Here is a 22,686-nt window from a genome sequence, read left to right as displayed (position 1 = left end):
AGATGGGTAGAAATTCCTTGTCTCTTTTTCCTTGACAGCAATTGCTGCTGAAAAATCATGGTGTGACCTATTCATCCTGGCAGGGTGAATAAACACCTCTGGGCAAGTGGGTGCCTGAACCCTTGGCACAGGGGGAAACTTGGCAGTAACCAAGACTGAGACACCTCAGGCAGTGGATTTAGTGGTGTGCTGAATGCTGCCAGTTCCCAGCCAGGGGAGAATTTAGCCAGATCCTGGAAGAGCACAGCAATGCCTTAACATCCACCTGGCTCTTAATGTAAGAGTCATGATCTCTCCTTTTCTGTGGTGAGAGGTGGTGATCATGGCACTTGTGGTTTTCTTGCCTCATGGAAGAACCACAGTGATAGATGGTGTCCTACAGGGGCAGACATAACCCTGGCAGCTGGGGACAAGTCCCAAGCTCTGTTTTAGGAAAGCAAATTTGCATGTGGAGGGCTGGACAACAGAATAATAGTAGCAGCAGCAGGCTTTGCTGGGTGCATATCAGCTGGAGGTCCCACACAGAGCACGAGTCCAGCCAAGCTGCCTGGGGACATTGTGTCCCTTCACAGCTCCCAAGCACCTTATTGTCCCTATTGTTTAAGGGACACCAGAAAAAAAGAACAGCTAGGCTGTGCAGGAAATGCCGCACTGGGTAAGGGGAGCAGAGTGCATGACCTGAGGTGGCCCCATCCTGCAGATAGCAACGGGCTGGCCACTGTAGGGTACTCAGGGGAGAAAACCTTCAGCAGGGTTTTGAAATGCTGCTTAAATCCTCTTCTCAGGCATGAGACTCATCTCTGTGCTGATGAGGAACACCTGGGTTGTGGTGTCTGCCAAGAAATCAGCCTGTGCTGACTATTAGGTGTGGTTTCAACCATCGCCCGGGGCTACACAGAAAACTTTTCTGCTTCTCCACAGCTGCCTCCTGTTAAAAATCAGAACTGGGATACTTCTGTAACAGAGAATATTGAGTGCAGCCACCCCTAATCTCTAAGTAGCTTCCCACCAGCAGGCTGTGTACAGTCATTCCTGGAGAGAGAAGTCTCGAAAGAGAAGAGCAAACACTTCTCTGGGTTTGCACCAGCTGCTCCGGAGCAGAGAATCACCTCAGCATCTCTTGGGCTAAAATAGAAGCATGGCTGATACTCTTTGGCTGATGATACTAGTGTGGATCTGTCCACAGATCATGAGAAGGAAGAAGACAGCAGTTTTCTGCTGGAAGATGTTGGTGCAATGCTATGCACTTGAAACCTGCACCCCACTGTCTGCAACAGGGCTGCAGGGTAGAGTGCACATGCAGGGCTGAAATCAGTGCAAATTCAGGACCCCATAAGGAGCATCAGGACCCATATCTGCCCATCTTTTATGGGACTGGGAATGAGCTGTGTGTGGTCTGTGAGCCAGTATTCCCAGGAGCTTCTGTCAGGCTGGCTCTGGAGTACCTGTCTGCATAAGAAATGCCTTCTCCTGATGGAGTGTAATGGGAGCTTTAGTTTCCTGTTACTGCCTGCATCTTCAGAACAGAAGGGGGAAAGCTGTTTGTGGCGTTCTTAGAGCTATCAATAACTGGAAATAAACATTCATGCTCCTGTGGTCTGTACTTCCTATTGCAGGGAATTAATAGCTGTGTTTAGCAAAACAGCCTCGCTAAAGAGGAATTGAACAGAAAAGGCTTTCTTCCCTTCCTGGGATATGGATTACGTCTCCAGCATTTCCCAGCCTGAGGGATAAACATCTCCAGTCAGATCTGTAAAACAACCCTGCTCTGATCTGCTTTAGAAGCAACTCTCTATTTAACCAGGAATCTGGAGCTCTCTGGAGAAATACAGAGCTCTGCATTCACCTTCTCCCTTCCCAGATCTTGCCCATGCAGAGCTCTACCACCACCCAGCCAGCCTTTGGCTGAGCATTGCACACAGGTAAAACAGGAACAGCATAACATGGAATTTTGCTAGCCCACATTGAAATCATGCCAGGAGAAATGATGCTGCAAAGTTGGGCAAGCTCTTCATGGCATGATAGAGTGAGTGGGATGCACCCTGTCTCCTAGGCGTCCTTTCCTCCATGCCAGCTGACTTGGTGACTGCATGGTAAGCAGGGCCAGCAGTTGGTACAGTTCTGCTCAGCCCCTGAGATGACAGAATACAAATAGTATTTCACTTCTAACCTCAAACTTGTGAAGAGGAGGACTCATCAACTGAACTGCTCAACACTTGAGTTTTCATCTGGGGCAAGCGCCCATTGGTCTGGATAGCTCAAGGCTGGGTGTGTGTCTCACTTTGGAGAGAGAAGTGTTGTGATGTGGGATCAGTCCAGTGAACTTTGCTCCTAGCTTCACCTCATCCTCAAAACTGGCTGTCTCCCACTTAAAAGGCTTTACATGGAGGCAGGCTTGCAGTCACCTGGGACTTAAAAGCTTTTCTCCCTTTTTGCAGGACCCTCCATTGTGACTCCTCCTAAGGACATCTGGAATGTGACAGGAGCACAAATATACCTGAGCTGCGAAGTCATTGGCATCCCAACCCCTGTCCTCATCTGGAACAAGGTAAGGGCCCTGCTTGGAGCTCTTACAGCACAGCAAAACTGAGGTGGCTGAAAGTGCCTGGTAAGCACAAAGGCCATAGCAGATCTCTGTAGAAATACACCTCTTTGATGAGTTCTCTCATCTCTGCAGTTCAGTCCACCCCCACACATCTGGTTTTGCTTAGTTTTTAGACATTATTTAGAAATAATAACTTGCTGATCCCAAGCCAGGACAGGACATGTGTTTCTCTTGGTAGCGCCTGGTATTTGGAGCATGTAGGGAATGTCCCTTGACCTGCCTTCACCTTCACCCTACTGGCAGCAGTGACTCTGAGGTGGCTAGACATCGTCCACATCGGGAACAGGAACCACATCGGGCAGTCATTTAGCTCCAGTAGCCAGTAGCATGTTGATTTTGGCAGCACTGGTAACATCTGGCTTAGGACGGGGGCCAATGTTGAATGGAGAGGATCCTGGCTGTAGGGCTGAGAGGCACTGCATGGCTCCTGCAGCCTCCTCAAGTGCCACAGGTTTGTGCACACTTGTGAAGGGTCTTAAAATTAAGCTGAAACATTACTAAAGGATACTATGGAGAAAAAAACTAGATTAGCACAAAATTTGCTGTAAGACAGCAAGCTTTATTCATAGGGGTTCAAGAGCAGACTGTCAGGTGAGCATACAATGTGGGCTTGTTGACTCATGCAGCATGTTCTGTTTGTTTATGAATAGATGCTGAGTTTACACTGACTGTCAGTGCTGTTCTGCTTTTCATGCCTCTTTCTCATGGCTGAGAGACAGCTTGACCTGGTTGTAACAAGGGCTGAGCACCACTTATCTTGTGCTGTGCTCTGGGCTCAGATACTGGGGAAAGACTGCAGTGCTGCTTTCCCATTGATGCTGTGCCTACCAGGAGGGACTGCCTGGTTTGCTGCAGCAGAAACAGGCACGGCTGAGCACACCCTTCGGAACACACACAGGTTTTGTGAGGCTAGATCAACACAGGGCATGTTGGCACACGCTGCTGCCCAGCACCATCCGTCCCAGAAAACTGGGCCACTCTTGCTGCTGAGGGGAACCCAGCCTCAGGGCTGAGGCACTGGGGTGGTGTGGCTGCACTACACGGAGAATAAGGTGAAACTCTGACACTAGGAATACACTGCTGCTGCACAAAACACATTCATGTGTATCTAATGTTGATCTGTGTGCAGGTATGCTCAGCATGCAGTTCCAGCATAAGTTAGCCCCTAAGTTCTTACCCGTTCCTGTCCCTCTGTCTAGATAATTCGAGGACAGTATGGTGTCCAGAGGATGGAGCTTCTGCCTGGGGACCGGGAGAACTTGGCTATCCAGACCCGTGGGGGCCCTGAGAAACACGAAGTGACTGGCTGGGTGCTGGTAAGTACTCTGTGTGTGCACAGAGCTGCACAGGCAGCAGAGTGCAGTTTGCAAACTGCCCATGGACAAAGAACAGTAGACAAATGGCAACAGACAGGGCATTTAGAGGAAAACAGCCTGTGTGAGTTAGAGATGAAGGATAAGGGTGGCTGCTGGTTCCAGTCTTATCTGGCACATGCACCCTTCCTCTGTCTAGCATGCAGCGTTTTGCAGTGTGCATACCACTTGCAAAATCAGAGGGAGAATAGTGGGGAGGACAGGGTTTGACACAAGGAAGTTCTGTAAGATACCTGAAAACAGAATCACCTCTACTAGCATGAGATGCTCACTGGGGGAGCGGGATGTGTTTCTTCCCTTAGATATCTCCTCTGAGCAAAGAGGATGCTGGGGAATATGAGTGCCATGCATCAAATGCCAAAGGAGAGGCAACAGCTTCTGCAAAAATCCACATTGTGGAAACTCTGCATGAAATAGCCCTGACCAAAGGTTGGTAAGTGTAGCTGAACACTCAGAAGCTCTCTCCCTTAACAGTTTATTGTTATTTGATATAAAAGGACTACCTCTGTTTAATGCTTTCAAAAAAAAAAAAAAAACAACCCAAAAAAACCCCACAAAAAATCCCACAAAAAAAACAACAAAAAACAAACAGAAAAAAACCCCAAACAAAACACCAAAACAAACAACAAACCCTCCCCCCTGCACTAGAAATACCAGTTTAACATGCAGTTTTTTACATTTGACAGAACATTCCAGCAAATCTTAGCTACTGGAGTTCTCAAGGGATTGTTCAATAACCTCCCACATACTGTAAAGTACTGGAAATACCAAATTAACTGGAAACACCTTCTGGGGTTTTTTTATAGAGCAACTTCCAATGTGTTTCCAGTCCTACATTTGTATCATCCTTTCAGTGTTGTCTGGATGCTTTCAACCCTGCTCCTCTCTCCTGAGAGCAGTATTGGCACAGCAGATGTTTCAGTTCCTGCCACGTTTCTCTGCATGCTGGGATGTGAAACCTCAGGAGACTTGCCACAGCATGTCCTCTTTGCTAGGCTGTGTGCAAAGCTGGTGGCAAACCAGCCACCCTCATCCCATCTGCAGAGGATGGCTCAGTACCACAGCCACATGATATGCTTAGGAATAAATCTGGAGAGCCAAAACAGTAACTAACCCTGCTAGAGGCAGAGGGACAGGGAATAAAGCACCTGGCTAGAGAATACTGTGCTGCCCAAGTCCCCTATTGGACGTAATCCTTAATTTTAATCCCTGCTAGCTTTATCCAAACTATATAGTCTTGACTTTTTGTGTCCTTATATCTGTGAAGAGCTAAAATACTTCCCTTAGAAGAACATTAGCAGCACCTGGCACTGAAATGAGAGCTTACAATGAATCCAAATATCATGCTCAGGAACTTTGCTAATGATTTTAAGGTAGTCTCTAATCCCTTTTCAAACATCTTATTTATGGATGTGAATGAAATTGAGTTTTACTGAGTTGTGCCATGAACAGCAAGCTTATTATACCCCAGAACAGTTTGTTTCTTGCACACGCCCAGCACATGCTACAGCTGGTTCTTTTCAACTGTAGGAAAGCTCTGAGGCATCTGGAGCTAAATGATAAGTAAATGTAGACTGCCACTTTAAAAGAAATTGATAAAATTAATGGAACAAACTGTCAGACATCATAGCACCACCGTGAGAGTCTGTGTACCATGTCCAGGTGATCTCAGCACAGAAAAACATGTCTGTTATCACCCCCCTGCAGCAGGGAGGGAAGGAAAGAAGGCAGGAAGGAACGAGGGGTCAGATCTCATCCTCAGCCAAGAGATCCCAAAACTATTGCCGAAGTTGCAATATTCCCCTTTGGAACAGGACAGAGTGTAACATATTTTTATTTTTCCACAGATGATGGTGCAGAGCTGTGATGTGAGGACTTTCACTTATGCACAGTTTTAATTTAGTATTTTGGAAAGCTGCAAGCTCTGGCTTTTTCTAGCTGACTAATCAGTCCCTCTTAATTCCCTTTTTCTTTGAGTCCCGATTTGCTTGCACACTTCTTTCACAGATACACAAATAGATTCACAAACTCGATTACAAATTTTAATTCTATTTACAGGAAATAAACATACTTTTGAACAGCACACAGCAGATGAGTAAAACTGTAATTTTGAATGTAACGTGTACAAAATGAAACAAAACCTGAGCACTTGAGTCTCATAATTAAAAAAAAAAAAAAAGCCCTTTTAAGGCTAAACACTCATCATACGAGGTGCAATACTCATAGACATCAGTTCCTGGAAGAGGAGTTTGCAGGCGTAGGGCATTCGAACCAAAGATATCTGGAAAGAGATTTCAAAAGTCTTGTGATAAAAACTCATAAAGCATCAACTTCCACATCCTCTACACAAATAACGTTGAGTTTTTGGCTTAAAAGCAAATCTGAAGTTATGCATGAAAGCATTTAACGAGAATTACTCACAGACAGTACCAAAGCAAGAAGGAAGCTGAGACTGTAGGGGCTACACAGCAGCTTTCCAGAACACATTTTTAAAGTAAAAATGCAGCCAAGGGATCTGATCCTAAACAAGAACCATTTAACAGAACATGTGCATAGTAGAGTGTGCCTGAGGTGCATAAATGCAGGTAAGGTTTCCAGTACACATCACTCTGTAACCCCAGTGCCATTGTTCAGAGTTGCAGCAGTCAGTCCTTGGCACAAAAACAAGCCTGTTCAAGGCTATTTTTATCTCTGTTACTGCTGTCCCTTGACATACTTCTGTAACCAAGCATGCACTGCAGAGCTTTTATTAAATTAAAAAAAACCCACCAAAGTGCAGCACAAAAGACCTCCCGTGGGGACCCAGCTCTGCAAGCATAAATATCTTCACGGAACAGTCACAAGGGCGATGCCTCGAAATTCCTGTGATTCTGAGTTTTACTTCTAAAAATAAGTTCTTGAGCATTTAAAGTCTCTGAAAACTCTGCACTGTACAACACTTGAGCAGCATTTCCTGCTAAGTGACAAGCCAACACTGTAAAATTAATAAGGAAGCATCCAAATTGACTACAACACTATAAACACTTAAAACAGTTATGAAACTAGAATAGCAATTGTTCTGGTGCTTCTTTAAATATTTACTTCCCTATCCTCCTGCTTCACTCAAGTGGCATTTCCTCCTGCCCACAAGGAGAAACAATGGCTGATGAAAACTACACGCACCTGAGTTTTATTACGGCATCCACGGCATTCGTAGGTGTGAGTCCTCGTGTTTGCAATTGCCATGATTCCACAGAGGTTACACACATGGACCTGGTATGGGTCTGAAGCTTCAAACAATCTTTCTCTCAAGAACTGGGCTGCTCCATGAGCAATCTGGCAATCTCGTTCCATTTCTCCAAAGCGAAGGCCACCATCACTAAAAGGAAGAGAAAAACCCCTCAACTTTTGAGTTCACTGGTAAAATCATCAGTTCTTGTTGGTGGAACAAGTATTGCAAGGCAGGAGGAAAACGGTGCGTTAATTTTCCTCTAACACCACAGACTAAAACTGTGAAAACAGTAATTAATAACTGCTGATGAGGATTTCTACAGCTGGTGTCTGACAGCCACAGCACAACCACACAGCAAAATGAAGTGTACAATTAAGTCATCCTCTGCTTATCTGCGGTGGGTTTAACCTTGGCTGTCTGCTAGATACCCACCAAACAGCTCTCTGGTCCCCACCATGTAAACAGGACATGGGGAGAAAGTAAGATGGAAAAGCTCATGAGTGGAGATAAAACCAGGGAGATTGCTTATCAATTACTATGACAGACAAAACAGACTCAGCATGGGGAAAATGAGATTATCACCCATTAAAAATGGAGTAGGATGATGAGAAACAAAGACAAAACTAAAAAGGTCACCTCCCCAATCTTCTTCCCAGGTTTACTTCACTTGTTCATTACTAACTCTTCCTCTCCTCCCTGTGATGACTGGGAGAATGGGGATTGCAGTCAGTGCATCATAGCTGCTCTTGGCTGTTCCCTTCTCCTCACAATTTTTTCCTGCTCCAGCATATGGCCCCTTCCATGGGACAGTCCTTCACAAACTGTTCCAGCATGGGCCCTTCCCATGGGATAGAATCCTTCAGGAACAGACTGCAGCAGCAGGGGTCCCCCACAGATCATATCTCCTACCAGGAGCCTGCTCCAGTATGGGCTTTCCACAGGCTGCAGGGCAATTCCTGTTGCATTTCCTCACTCCTCTCTCACAGTTGCTGCACAGCATTTTTTACCCTTTCTTAAATATATTCTCACGGAGGTGCTACCAGCACCACTGCTGGGCTCAGCTCTGGCCAGCACTGGGGCTGCCAGGGCCAGCTGTAAGTGGCTGTGTCCAGCATGGGGCAAGCCCTGGTCCTTTCTCAGAGACGTCACCCCAGCAGTATCTCCTCTACCAAAACCTTGGCACCTGCACTCAATACAAGATCTTAAGCCAATAACATGAAAAAATGGGTGGCTATTTGGGGCGAGCTAATTAAGCTGCAAAGCTGAACTAACTACTTGTTCAGGGCTAAAAACTGGACAGGAAACCAAGAGACCATAAAAAAACTAGGAGGGATCCTTACCGAGATCTGCCTTCCATGGGCTGTCTGTTAAGGATCTGGATTGGCCCTCGTGCACGAGAATGGATTTTGTCATCCACCATGTGCTTCAAGCGCTGGTAATAGGTAGGGCCAATGAAGATCTGGGATGTGATTTTTCGACCAGTGAAGCCATTGTAGAGGACCTGAAGAAGTCAATGCAATCATAAGCCTTACTACCCATCACAGGTATATCAAAAAAATTACAGTGGATTGATACTTTGTTTATACCTCATTTCCTCTTAGATGATAGCCATAATCTGATAAAAGGTTGGAAATCTTTTGTACGTTGACAGCATCATTAAAAGGTGTAGCATCACCAATTTCTCCCTTGTTTGCAGACACCTACAGAGAAGAGATTTGGAAAAGTCTGTCAGGTTTCTGAAGGACTGGTTAGACCATATTTAGATTTTTCAAACAGTTGTAACTCTTAATACTGGAATTTGAGATTCCATGCCAATGGTAGTATCCTATCTCGCTGTGTTTATCTGCCACATATTTCAAAAAATACACACTATAAACAATTTTGCCTCTCCTTATTCTAGGTCAGGGGAAAATGTCTGGAACAAAAGCACACTGTAGGTAGGACCTGACCTTCTGGATAAAATTTACAGGACTGTACATCTTCCCTAAGAAACCTCCTTTTGCTATCAAATAACTGGAGAACAATCATTTTTAAGTGAATTAACACCTACTAGATAGTGTTTATCTTCAGGAAAAAAGAAAAGCTCAAAGCAAACAACAATCCCCACCAAATTTCAATTCATATTCTGAGACATGCAGTATAGAACACTGTTCTTACCTTGCCCTGAAGACACTCAATCAAGTGACCAATGGTCATGCGGGAAGGGATGGCATGGGGGTTAATAATGATATCAGGTGTGATGCCTTCACACGTGAAGGGCATATCCTAGAACAGGGAAACACACAATCAATTCCTCCTAGAAATCATGTATAGGAAAAGTATGTGCCTGGATCCAAATTAAGTCTTTTAAAAAATTTAAAAGGCATTGAAATATGTAAAAAGTAGCTGTGTCTCCTTCTAAAAATATTTTAGCTACATTTAAGTCAATATTGCACCTGAGTAGATATTCCACAGACAATTCACTTAAGAGAGTTCCAATGCTAAGATCATCACAGGTAAAATCTCCGAAAGAAGAAAAAAATAAATTACTACCTCTTGCCTGTACTGGATCCCACAGGTTCCTTTCTGACCATGTCTGCTAGCGAATTTATCTCCAATTTGTGGAATTCTTACAGAACGTACCTGTAAGCCACAGGAAAACATGCAATTGGTGACTTAAATACAGACCAAAGATCATTAAAGCAGAAAGCACAAACATCAGTGCTCACCCTAATCTTGCAGAATTTGTACCCTTCCTGGTTCAGGGTTACCATGACCTGATCTACAATCCCAGTCTCACTGGTCCGCAGGAAGGTGCTGCAGTCTCTCTTGGTGAAGCGTCTGTTGGTGCTTTCCAGCTCATCTTCATTTTCTGGCAGTGTGACTGTTTTGCCAATGATGACATCATCCCCAGACACACGTACCCCAGGGGCTATCAAACCATCATCATCAAGTTTGTCATAGATTGCATGTCTCATACCTTGTGGGGAAGAAGGAACCAAAAAAAATAGACTCCCAAATTTTTCAACATACTGACTCGATGTTCTGCAGTAATTCAACACATCTGCTTGCAGCTTCAGACAACTGCTATAACATCTAATCTAAATATCTCAACTGATACAGTAATTTCTGTGAAATATAGAAATGTCTGTATTAATGTATGCCAGAATGAAGACTGAATCAGTTCAATACTACCTTGTCCACAAAACCTTAATTTAAAAACACTCCTTTATCTTACCTTGGCAAGTTTCACGTGTAGGCTTTTCAAAAACTTCCTCTTGGTCATACCCTTTCTTAGACTCTTGCTCTTTGTATGAGCGATAGAACACAGACCTGAAACAAAGTTATGAAGTCTTCTCCAGTGAAGCCAGCATCATTTTCCCCCCTATCTCATTTTCACATATTATGGCTACTGTTACTAATGACAACCAAATCCAAATAACCTCTCCTCTGATTTCCTGTTAATCTGACCTTCACTGAGGAGGGGAAAACAAAAAAACAACCCACCACACAGAAAAGTTTCAGAGGGCATTATGATGGTCACTTTGCAGTGACCATCACTTTTGCCAAAGTACCTAAGATTATATGCTAATTTTTATGAACTGCAAAGACTTTTGTATATGCTTGACACCACAGAAGCAGTTATGTAGGGAGCTTGGCAGAAGAATGGTTAAACAGCAAGGGACATGAAACTGTAAAATTAGTCAAAGTATGAGGGAACGGTCAGCATGACCCTGGGTATAGAAATCAGGATAGGTAGAAATCAGAGTTTGCAAGAATCAGAATGCTAAAAACTGCTTGGTATGTAGAAATAGATAGAGAAGAACCAAAAAGTATCAATCACAAGAACAGCAAGAGCAACCGAACAAGACAGATGCCAAATCACACAGCAACCAATCATGAGCTTGGCTTTTGCAATATGCATGAACTAATTAACAAGTATATATAAACTTTGTAATTTGTTGCAATAAAGTGAGACTTGATGATCATGATATCATGAGTCTTGTCTCCCGCGGCACTTCTCCGACAGCAGTTATTACTCCTAATGATAATTCACATCTTCAGCACATCATTCTCTTATTACCTTCCTCCTGCACGCAATTTTGCCAACTTTTTTAGGCTTCCACTGCTACCTTGGAGTGCCACACTCAGTACAAATGAGCTGCAGTGAAAAGCTTCCAATTCATATACTTTTTTTCTGGTGCTTTAAGGGTTTTTGTTTGCTGCCTCAGTTGCCAGCACACCAAAGTGCTTTCAGATACTATAATGCATGAAGTCACATCAGCCACCAGCTGTGCAACAGCAGTTCCTTCTAAGGAGAGGAACATTCCAATCCGAACTGGTAGTAAATGTCTCACTAATAAAGACAAGACTATGCTAAAATGCTGCAACATTGTTCTAATAACTGGCAAGACTTATATGAAAATACACCAGGAAAGACTCCAAATGTTTTTTCATTAAACTGTGATACAAAGGACCCTAAACAGAATGAAGATCAAAATGGAAGATTAAGAAGACAAAGTGGGCGCTGAGGTTTCATGGTGTTTTTCTAAGATACACAATCACTGTTTTCATTGTGTTTCTCCCTCCATCCCCATTAAAAAAAAATTAAAATGCTTCTCAAGTTGGAAAGATTTGGAGAACAGCATCTTCCAGCATGAAAAGAATTTTTCTTGAGCCTCTAGACAACTCAATATAGTTTTTTTTTTTAATTCCAAGCAGTTAAAAAATTTACAGAGTCTTACCTGAAAAAGCCTCTGTCAACAGCAGAACGGTTCATAATGACAGAATCTTCCTGGTTATAGCCTGTGTATGATGCAATGGCTACAATCGAGTTGATACCTACAATATGCAGAGAAAATATTTTGAAAGAATGCACACATGCCCAGACAGACACTATTTTAACTCAAAGTAGGCTGTACTCTCCACAGTGAAGCTGTTCTGCCCTTCCTCAGATAAAATCTCTACATCCCACACACAAAAACATGCAGTATCAGCAAATGCAACTCTGGGTAGAAAAGAGTCAAGAGTGACCCCTTGTGAAAAACCTATCAAACATCAATATAGAAAATGCAGTTTTTTCAGAGAGATTTTAGCAGGGTAGTAGGCTTTTTTGGGTAAAGTAGTCCCAGTTGCAACACTACCAACAATTTTTTTGCAGTCTAGGTGTCCAGCTACAATCTAACACTTAACCTATACTTATTTCCTTAAATTGCACACATTTGCTAAGTGTTCAGGTACTCTACACACACCATTTGTGACATGTTCGAAACAAAACAGAAGAGTAGTGTTTTTGTTCCATGAACATGAACTGACAACATACCTGCTGGCAACTCTCTGAACCTCAAGTATTCCATGGAGCGTGTTGTTACCAGAGGCTTCTGGGGATAATACAGCACGTGGGCCAGCGTATCCATACGGACATGGAAGTTGGTGATGTAGACTCCCATAGCCTGTTTACCCATAGCAGACTGGTACGTGTTCCTGGGAGACTAGACAGACAAAGGGAAGACCAATAATTATGTACATAAAGCTCCTTACACACACACCTGTGGGTTTTCTATCAGCTTTAAAAGCAGTATGTCAGCAGAGGTGCACTGACCTGGTTGTGATCAGGGAAAGGGATAATAGATGCACACACTCCCAGGATCATGGATGGGTGAATCTCACAGTGTGTGTATGTTGAACAATATGCCACACCTTTCTCTTGCAAGTCATCTGGAGTCATTGCCAGCATCACAGTCTCTTCTTCCAGGGTGTCAATGTACTCTACTACACCACTGGCCACAAGATCCTGCCAACTGAACAATCAATAACTCAATTAACACCTAAAATGGGTCTCTTCAGCAGTGACAGGAACAAGGACTTCTCTGGCTTATAATTACTACCACTGCCTCAGTGTGATTAAAAAAACTGATTAAACTACCAGGCAGAGAAAGCATCTTTGTGCTGCACAAAGCAATAAACATTCCTCTCTCCAACCTAAGAAAACATGTACCTTCCAAGATGGAAAATAACACCTTCAGTTGAATTTCAGTAATGTATCTCACCTGTAATTGTTATACTCTCGTTCCTTCAGTTGGTCAATGTGCCTTTTCTTCAGCAGCAACTTCTGTTTCTCCACAATTAAAAGGGGCCGACAAATTCTGCCTGCATCAGTGTAGATACGGATTTCTCGCTCACGAATATCTCTGATCATTGAGACCTGGGCAAGACAGCACCACCTCATGAATACTAAGTCTCAGCTTGGAATCAAAACTACAGAACACAAAACAGGATAGCCAAATTCCCTAAAGCAAAGACTTTCCAGGCACTATCAGAAACACAGAACAAAGAGTAACACTCCTACAAACAGGAACGTTTCATAAGATTATTTTCAAGTGTTTTGTCTTTCAACTGGATCCTCTTTAAAAACAAACAACCCCCCCTAAAAAAAACAACCCCACAATCAAGCAACAAATCATACCCAATGAAGCATAAAATAATAATAATTAAAAAAAAAATCAAATGCACCAAATACAAAAGCCTCCCCAAAAAAAAACCATAAACCAAACCCAACAGGAAGTATATTCAGAAAGAGACTTGCAAATAATGCTACTTGAAACTTGCAAAGTATTATCAAGGCATTATCCTCTCTTGTCTAAAAGGACACCCAAACTCTAGATCTAAAGATTTATACCTCTGACACAATGATGTCCATCTGACGACGAAGCTTCCTTAGAGTATTCATCAGCTGCTCCGGATCTTTGTGTATTCCTACCCAGCAGCCATTAACAAATATCTTGGTAGCACTAGAAAGGGGAAATACAAACAAATAATAATTAAAAATAGCCCACCCCAGCAAATAACCCTCAAACCCTTGAAGTGTTGTGCAGGACAAAGTTTAAGTCTGTTTAAAGAGTTTTATTTGCACATACTCAGCTATTGCTGCTGGGGATATTTCTTCCAGGTTTTCCATACTCCACTCTTCCAAGAATTCCAGAATTGGGGATGGCTGAGACCCCACAGAAATGTAAGCCATCAGGGCTAAGTTCTTCACAAGTCCTACTGCATGACCCTAGCAGAAACACAAAGTTAACCTGCATTTTCAAATCAAGACATTCCCCCAAGAAGATTAAAGAATTTAAACTTAACTCCTCAAGGAAGTGGATGCAAAATATGCTTCCAACCACCCAGTTAGCTATAAAGCTAAATATTTGCGTCAGCAGTATTAAAAAAAGTGCAAGGGATCATCACAAGTGCCAAGGCTACAAAATGTCCGTGAGGGAAAGGCAGTTAGTACACAAATCCTGCTTTCATTACCTCAGGGGTCTCAGCAGGGCAAACCATTCCCCACAGGGTGTTGTGCAGCTGCCGGGGCTTGGCCAGTTTTCCATCTCTCCCAATTGGAGAATTCAGGCGTCTCAGGTGGGAAAGTGTGGATGCAAAAGTCAGGCGATTCAACACCTGCACATTGGAAGGAGTTCAGTCAGTCAAAGCTTCTTAAGTGTGTTACTGGTAGGCATCATGACACCGTAGCACAAAGGATCAACGCCCTCTAGAAATGATGTACTTAAAAAGAACTAAAACACCTTTGATTTTTGTTATCTGCACTTTTTAGTTCACCTCCACTAATCTCACATTACCCCTAGAATCTCAAGCTCCTAACTAGTGTTTTAGTGCAGAAGTTCCCAGAGCTTGCTTTTACCACATCAAGACCCTGGGCTAATAAAGTCAGTGCTCCTCATCATTTGCCATGGAATACATAACTTTTATATTATTAAGTGTCACTCAAGTTTTTTTAACTGCCTGTGAAGCACTGGAAGTAGCTAAAGAAAAGAAATCCATCCTCCTGGATGATTACCTGGGACTAGGAATTTACACAAGATCTAACAAAAAAATCTGTACAAGATTTACAACAACTGTTTAGCAGTGAATGCAATAGCCAAAGCAAACAAACCATGACCAAAAAAAAACATGACCTAAACCACAGACCCATGAAGATCCAACTGTTTGGATCTTCATCTGTGTGACCTAAGGAAATTTCCTTTTAAGAATATATCTGTTTAACATACAACACGCATGGCTGCTAAGCAATGTTAAACTCTTCCATGAGAACAGTTTTACCATAAAAACTGTAAACCTGACAAAGCTCTTATTGTACCTGAGATACTCCTGCTCTGGCCTGATGAGCTTTCTTCTGGTCACCCCAGTTTCCAGTTGCCAATGAATATTTCAAACCGTCTGAAATAATTCTTGTTTTAATTGCCAACTCCAAGTTGAAATCTTTCCCTCTGTCAATGAACTTTTGTGCATATATTCTCACTTCCTTCAGCAAATTCTTGAACATTCTGTAGAAGACACCAAGAAATCTGATTAAACAGTGCATGTGCAATTCAGCCTACTTGGGGCTATTTGAAAAAATGTCACTGGCCTCCTGAAAAGAAGCAATTTGTAACCAGGGTGAGGAGGCAGAGGGGGATAAAGTAAATGCAACTGTCTGTAAACATGCACAAAATATGCTTCAAAACAAGTCAATGCTGGCTATCTAGTGTTATAGGAAACTCAACCACTCCACAAAGAAGTCGATTAGATAGAAGCTGTGTTGCCCAAGACTGACTGACACAATAGAATTAGTCTGACTTAGAAGCACAGAGTTGGCAATGCCTCTACCATGAAAGAAAACGTGTATGTGATAGTTACCCTCTGAATAGGAAAGCCAAGAGTGGCCCAGCAAGATCCAGTCTTTTGTTGCCATAATGATCTCTGTCATCCAGCTCTCTTCTTCCCAGTGCTGCCAGCAACAGTCTATGAACCATATACCTAAGCAAATAAGACAGTTTATGTTTTAAACTGACAGCAGACATTCACAACAAAGAGTACATGTTTTCATAGATAAGTCAGTGAATTCTTTCCTAAAGGCTGTCCATTCTAGATCTTTAGGATACCACTGCCCTAAAAGAAACTTCTTCAGGACATCCTTAGAGGTGGATGACCCGCAGAAAGTTCTGGCTAAGGACAGAGAGAAGAAAATATTTACATCATGATGGTCATGCCTCTTTTGCTAAGTATCTGCCGTGTACTGTAATACAGGCTCTGTTTAAGACCATGCAATCAGGGACAAAATCACAGCTCTCTGATGCTAAGGTTCATCTGCATATCAGTAAGCAGTGATCAAGACAATGTGCTACTAGTTTTAAAGAGTGATTTACATTACAGTCAGCTTATCAATACTTATCTAAATCTTAGTTATTAATTTCTAGATGTTATCCACGCAACTGGTTATCAAAAAGTCATTTAGCACTATCATCATATTAACTTAAGATCCAAAATGTGTTTGAGGCTCATTTTGTTCCTTTATTTTTTTCCATGTTTATCAAAATTTGCATTTTCTCAGCCTGAAAAACATACCAGTGCCCCAAGGTTTATCACAGAGTATCCAGAAGACTGAGGTTAAAACAAACTTCCTTTCAAGGCATTCTTCCAATCATATATATGAGTAAAAAATATCCATTTGCAGCTGTGGGACAGTTCTGACATACCCTAGAAAATAGGCCTTTTTGGTTTCACAGAAGTCACTGACACCAACATGTGGGAGCATTTCTTTCTGTAAGACTTCTTTGGCATACTTGATTCTCTTTTCTTTAGTGACACCTGGCTTGGCACCTCTTGAGCCAATGAAGTTTAGGGCAACATTTTGCTCTTGAATGACAAATGCTTCATCCAGAGATGGTTTGACCTAACGCAAAAAAATACAGCAAAATCCTGTAGCAACCAGTGCCTGTTGGGGCTGAAGGAAACTACACAGTAGTTTGTTAATGATTCTTTTCAGGATCTGCTAATTATTGATCCAGGTCTTTCTGGCATTAGAAGACAGCAATGAAGCATGTAGAAGAACACAAAAAATAGTTTAAACTTCAGAAAATATTTCTCATTCAAGTTCATTCTAGGTCTGATGCTATTTCAGGTATAATCAAGATTTTACAGTTAAAGTCAACAACAGCAGGAGAAAACCCTAACTCTCCAAATACATAATAACTCTTAAAAATTTCCACTGTGCTCTGTTCCCTTAATGTACTCATTAGAATAGATTCAGGCAGAGAACTTTCAACATTTCTAATACAGAACCCATAAAAATAATAAATAAATTACAACTGGAAAATGAACAACGATTCAAGTGATGACTACCTGCACTGACACACCACAAACATGAGAACAGGAAATAATTTAATATATATTACCATTTCCATCATTTCTGGGTCTTCAAAATCATATATGATGTGCTCTAGAATGTCCCTGTCAGACACAAAGCCGAGTGCACGGAAGACAATGATGATGGGCACCTCTTGTTTGATATACGGCAGAGTTGCTACAATGCGCTGACCGATGGCACTCTTCTTTGCACCCTGCAAAGATGGGGGAGAGCAGGGTTAGGCTTAAATCATCCTGCCTTTAAGTAAAAGTCTCTCTCTGGATTTGGATGATACAACACAAACATATTTATTCAAGCACCACAGGAAAACACGGCTTCTCAGCAGGCCAACTAAGGAGCTACTCTGCAACCTTACTCCAGCAATGACTTTTTATTTTAAAAACATTTCAAGCTTTAGAAGCCGGTGAAAACTTGTAAGGTTTTGCTGATACAAAGGAATATAAATACTACTTGTTCACCCATATGCATAATTTCTCTCCTTCAGTGCAAAGAGGAATCCTATCCACCTTCAGTGTTCCTTCTGTCAGGCTTAACTCAGCTTTTCCAACCCAATGTGCAAGTGATTATTCAAGTAGCTGCTCTCCTTCTCCAGAAGGAAATGCTGTGGGATGCAGAGGAAATCAGGAGTGCCTCAGACATCAGGAGTGAGAATACTGTAAAGCCTCTATTTAAGTTGCTCTTGGAAAATTTCAAAACATCAGTGCAATACTAAATGAGTACAGACACCTTTTGCTTTAGAAGTAGCACTTACTGTCCCTCACAGATGGCACAATTAGATGATAAATATGAATTAATATGTGGTCTGCAAAACACATCTCAACACTAGCTTGGCCATCAGCAAAGAGCGGGTCCCTGCTCTTCTATTTATCCTTCACGTAAAAACAGGACACAGCTTATCTGAATTTCCTAAAAATTCATGTATAGTAATTTAAAAATTATTTTTAGCCTTGCCCTAAAATCTGCCACAAATTGAGTCTTCATTTCAATCCTCAAATTATTAATCATAGAGACAGGCATAATTTATAACCAACAAATTTTCATTTATCTTCTTTACAACTTAGCATCAGAAAAAAAATCTTCTCAAAATCCCAAAAGCAAATGACACAAAGAGACAGGACAGTAACAAAACTCCTAAATCAATCTCTGGGGTTACTGCTGCCTAGCCATACCTGTCCACCTCTGGCCAGCATGCTGACCCATATAGTACTTGTTGGTCGAGATGAATTTTCCAGACAAGATCTACACTCTCCTGTGTAGGCATATTTTGAATCTTTCTTTGCAAACACATACACTGTGTTTGTAGCCATTTTCTCCTGAGCAATCAGAACCTGTGTGAGAAACAGGAGCACCAATAAATAACTGACAAAAGAGAACACTGAAAGCAACACTCACAGTGTTTCTACTATTCCTTCAGGTGCCTCAACTTTAAGAGTACTGCACAGCATGAAGTCAATTGGCCAAAATCTCTATTTTAAAAATACAGATTTAAACAAAATATAAGCTAGTTAAGATGGAATAGCCCAAACAAGAGACTCAGGGAACACTGTTGTCTTTTATTACTTACCACACATACTGGCTGTGCCGAGACATTTCACACATTGATAAAGAAAGCATTTCACTCTCTGTTTTTCCAAGGCCAAAGCACTACACGGGCAAATTTAAATGCCAGCTCAACAATCAAAACCAGAATTTGTTTTCCCCCAAGAAGAAATAAAAATTTCTGATTATGTTGCTGTGTTTCCCCAGGTTATGAGTTAGTAAAAACTGTCAGTTTCACTGGTGAGGCACTAACAGGGTGTAGATATGATTTTCTGAAGCCGCTTCCACAGCAATGGAGGCAAGAACCTTTTCTTAAAACAAAATGCATCTATATAGCTGTGAACAAGCTGAAGGACACTCAGAGTAAGGAACTGCCTCATTTCAGAATGCATGCTGCTCTGCAATACTGAAAATGGAAATAAAAATATCTAAAGCACTTACTGGCAAACAGTTCACAAAATGCAAAGCAGTTGACAAAACTGAAGAAGGGAAGAACTGAAGATGGGAAATGTGCCTCAAAGAAGAAAAGGTGGCTTGAGAAAGCCTGAACAGATGACTAAAAAGCCCATCTTTCTGCAAGATCAGGAGCTCCCACAGTATCTCTGGTACACTGGAATAAGAGTGTTTATGCTCCTGGCAAAACATACGGGAACAAGTAACAGAACTTCCAGTGTCTGTAAAGATGGCTGTGCAAGGTATATCCCTTACCTTTTCTGATCCATTAATGATGAAGTAGCCACCAGGATCAAGTGGGCACTCATTCAGCTCACAAAGATCACGGTCAGTTAAGCCATTCAGCAAACAGTATGTGGAACGCAACATGATAGGAATTTTTCCTATAAAGGTTTTCTGGTGCTGGGTCTGCAATTGGTCCTCCCCTTCTTTAATAACTGTTTTAGTTATATCCACATACAAGGGGGCAGAATACCTACAGAATAAAAACACCACTGCGTCACCTGTCAGTTACTACCTTTCTGTACAACCCTGACTAATGAAGGCAGTTATTCAAGCTCTCACCGGTGTATTAAGCATTATTACCAAATCACCAATCACCATCTGCATTTAACAACTAGACATGGAAGTTTAAATAAAGCAGCAATAATTAAATTTTCAAGGCACTAGTATATTACAAAAGGTTATTAATTAATAAGGCAGAGGCAGTTCTTCCTTGTGTTTATCCACCACAAAGTTGGCTCTTACGTAAGATTTCTCAGTCTGGCTTCATTTGGCATCATAGGTGAGGGTGCTCCATCTCTTTCCCAATGTGTAGGTTTGGAGAGATAGATTTGTTCAAACTTCAACAGATACCGGGGCTGGAAAAACAAGAATATATTTACTTGTAATGGAAGAAACATCATGCCTTCAAAATTTGAGACTGAGAAGCAGAGGGAGACAAAAACAAAAAAATCAAGTTTTTCCCAATACACACAGTTTCCTTAAATTAGTCCAGCATCTTCAAATGTGGTGAAAGATTGCCTGCAAGTGACTCTGAGGGAAAAGCAAGTTTTCTTTTTCTCACCTCTAAACCTATTCCTAAAAACTTGCAAATAATAAATGAGAATAAGACACTAACTTCTGTGATTTGAGAAAGTAAAATAATAGCTTTTGGACAAAAAGAAGCCTGTGATTTGAACACGCAGCACAAACATCAGCTGCAAAACTGCACAAGTAGAGAATTCTGCCATAATATACAGAGAATAACAGAGGAAATATTAAGCATTAGTGAGCTAAATGTTTATGAACTGTTGCCTATCAAAGAAACCAAAAGGTATCTCAGTTATTCTCTACAGGATATTTGCTTGCCTGCAAAAAAAAAAAAAAAGCAAAGGAACAGGAAAACCATGTAACAAATTCAATGCTCTGGTGTCCTAGAGTTCCTTTAAATGCTTCCTAGAGGGAAACATCAGGGTAGTGACTGACATCAAGGCAATGGCTCATCACCATCTGCACTTATGGAACAGGGATCAGACTACACAAAGGACACAGGTGAAAGCACCAGAGCCACTGCAGAAGGTGCACACTCATTGTAGAGGAGCACACTCATCATGGGGTGCAGAATAGAGACAATCTGTCCTCTTCAGAACATGGTGCCAAGGGAAGAACATGAACAACAGCACCCTTTGAAAACCTGGACCTAACCTGAGTCAAAGCTAAGAGAGAAGTTTTCAGCCATAAGCCTTGCCATGGTAAAGCTGCTGAAAAACCAAAATCTCACCAAAACACAGCTTGCTCTTGGCTACCTGACCTGCTCTTACTAAATCTGTCCATGCAGTTTTGCAGAGGAACTGACAATATGACCTGCAGCAGCCACTTGTTCTAGGTCACTTCTCAACTCAAACAGCACGACAGGAGTTGAATAAAACTGATATAAAATGACTTTGAATTGTAAAAACACATAATCTCTGCCAAGGTTCTCCACTTACTGGCTCTTCTACTTCTCCTGAGGCATGCTGGGCTTCAGCTTGTAAATCAATTGGTGGAGCATCTTCAACAATTCTCTGCACAGACATCTGAATAAACTCATCAAAGGAATCCAACTGCTGCCTGACTAAACCCTTTTCATCAAAATAGGAGCTAAAAAAAAGCAGGTTAATAAGAAATCTTAATTTAATTAATGTACTTCACACACAAACAAACTTAAGATATATTTATTACCAAAACTCCACAAGCCATGAAATATAGTACAAAATCAAACACGTTTACTTAACGTAAGGCATTCAAACACAGATGCTCCTCACAAATGTTTAATACTTCCCTCCCTGCCTGAAGACACAGACATGTTGGAGTGACAGACTTGCTGCCACCTCTTGGCTAAGCCACAACTGCATGCACAGTGAGTGCCTCAAATTTCCCTTAAATTGGAAGAGAAATGTGATGACAAACCTCACTGAAAGTGGCTCCAGCTCAAGTTTTCAATAATACTTGTAAATTACTTTGCTTCAACTAATTTTCCTAGCTGCAGTAAACTAGGAGGACGCCCCCAAGTCTAAGTAATAGTACTCAGAACTTTTAGCTTGGATCCCCTCTGTTCCAGCCACACAGGTCCTGGACGCTCACATTTTGCTAGAAAAAAAACACCAAAATGGTGAAAATACCCAAGTACTGATTTCCTAATGCCAGCAACAGCAGTGAGATTAGTGGGTAAAACCACGTGTTTGATATGGAACCACAACCACCCCTTTCTTCACTGAAAAAAGCGTGCTAGAGGTCAGCAGAACTTCTTATCCCAGCCGACAGCCCTTTGTTTCTGCTAAAAGCCCTCCTGCTCTGAACGTGCTGCAACACACAGTTTAGTGTAATCAAACCCGCAGCTCCCAGACGTGTTCCCGGGAGCAAGCTGAATGTCACCTGCAAACCGAGAGCACAGGTTTTGAAGCGATAAAACCAACGAGTTTTAGCAGGTCACCTAATAACAATCCAGCAGGCTTCTTGCCACAAGTCGGGCGTGATTTCATCATCGTCTTCATCATATTGCATATCTGCGGGGAAGCACAACGTGTGAGTTAGGCTCCGACCACCGCCGTGTCCCCCCTCGCCTGGCTCAGGGGCCTTCCGGTACGCCGGGAGAGGCCACCGCATCCCCCCCATCTCCCGGCTCCCGCGGGCCCCGGCGCGCCAAGCACCATCCCTAGGAGGGACGTGCGGGAGGAAAAGGCGAGGAGAAAGAAAAGGAAAACCCATCACCTTCGTCCGCGTCGTACATGGTGGCGGCGGGAGGAGCCGCGGCGGCCGAGCGAGGGCCGAGAGGGGCGAGAGGGACCGCAGAGTAGCGCGGGCGAACGGCGGA

The 22,686-nt window shown here is 42.3% G+C and overlaps 2 protein-coding genes across 4 annotated transcripts in view; one reads left to right on the top strand and one right to left on the bottom strand.

Moving 5' to 3' along the window:
- IGFBP7 (insulin like growth factor binding protein 7) overlaps positions 1-6,061 on the top strand; it is a 15,431-nt gene extending 9,370 nt beyond the window's left edge. The window contains exons 2-5 of one of the 2 annotated variants that reach the window (XM_053939938.1): positions 2,439-2,548; positions 3,805-3,921; positions 4,281-4,407; positions 5,826-6,061. In XM_053939938.1, coding sequence (XP_053795913.1) covers positions 2,439-2,548; positions 3,805-3,921; positions 4,281-4,407; positions 5,826-5,845 — 374 coding nt within the window. In that variant the 3' untranslated portion in view covers positions 5,846-6,061. Of the gene's footprint in view, positions 1-2,438; positions 2,549-3,804; positions 3,922-4,280; positions 4,412-5,825 lie in introns of both variants that reach the window. The other variant, XM_053939939.1, reaches the window with a different exon arrangement.
- Positions 6,007-22,686, bottom strand: POLR2B (RNA polymerase II subunit B). 2 transcript variants are annotated; one of them, XM_053939925.1, is made up of 25 exons: positions 22,584-22,686; positions 22,306-22,378; positions 21,323-21,473; positions 20,100-20,212; positions 19,608-19,827; positions 18,530-18,688; positions 17,389-17,553; positions 16,690-16,886; positions 15,851-15,970; positions 15,312-15,498; positions 14,471-14,614; positions 14,086-14,225; positions 13,848-13,959; positions 13,219-13,373; positions 12,771-12,969; positions 12,492-12,660; positions 11,914-12,010; positions 10,407-10,501; positions 9,898-10,148; positions 9,722-9,811; positions 9,347-9,454; positions 8,776-8,889; positions 8,530-8,690; positions 7,141-7,336; positions 6,007-6,259 (listed from the first exon to the last, which is right to left on the bottom strand). In XM_053939925.1, the coding sequence occupies exons 1-25, from the start codon at positions 22,600-22,602 to the stop codon at positions 6,170-6,172; spliced, it is 3,525 nt and encodes a 1,174-aa protein (XP_053795900.1). In that variant the 5' UTR covers positions 22,603-22,686; the 3' UTR covers positions 6,007-6,169. The 2 variants fall into 2 exon arrangements, with proteins under 2 accessions (XP_053795900.1, XP_053795901.1); XM_053939926.1 differs by lacking the exons at positions 21,323-21,473; positions 22,584-22,686 and having other exon boundaries at positions 22,306-22,383.

Source organism: Vidua chalybeata, chromosome 4 (genome assembly GCF_026979565.1).
Source record: "Vidua chalybeata isolate OUT-0048 chromosome 4, bVidCha1 merged haplotype, whole genome shotgun sequence".
Classification (NCBI taxonomy): domain Eukaryota; kingdom Metazoa; phylum Chordata; class Aves; order Passeriformes; family Viduidae; genus Vidua; species Vidua chalybeata.
The sequence above is the reverse complement of the archived record's forward strand: the minus strand, read 5'-3'. Positions and strand labels throughout refer to the sequence as shown.

Excerpts from the sequence above, each read along its gene's own strand:
- POLR2B (XM_053939925.1), bottom strand. Across the intron at positions 13,374-13,847 it reads TGGACATCATTGTGTCAGAG|GTCTCAATGATCAGAGATAT; the intron begins GTATAAATCTTT and ends TGTCTTGCCCAG. Across the intron at positions 7,337-8,529 it reads CCCATGGAAGGCAGATCTCG|TGATGGTGGCCTTCGCTTTG; the intron begins GTAAGGATCCCT and ends TCTTCCTTTTAG.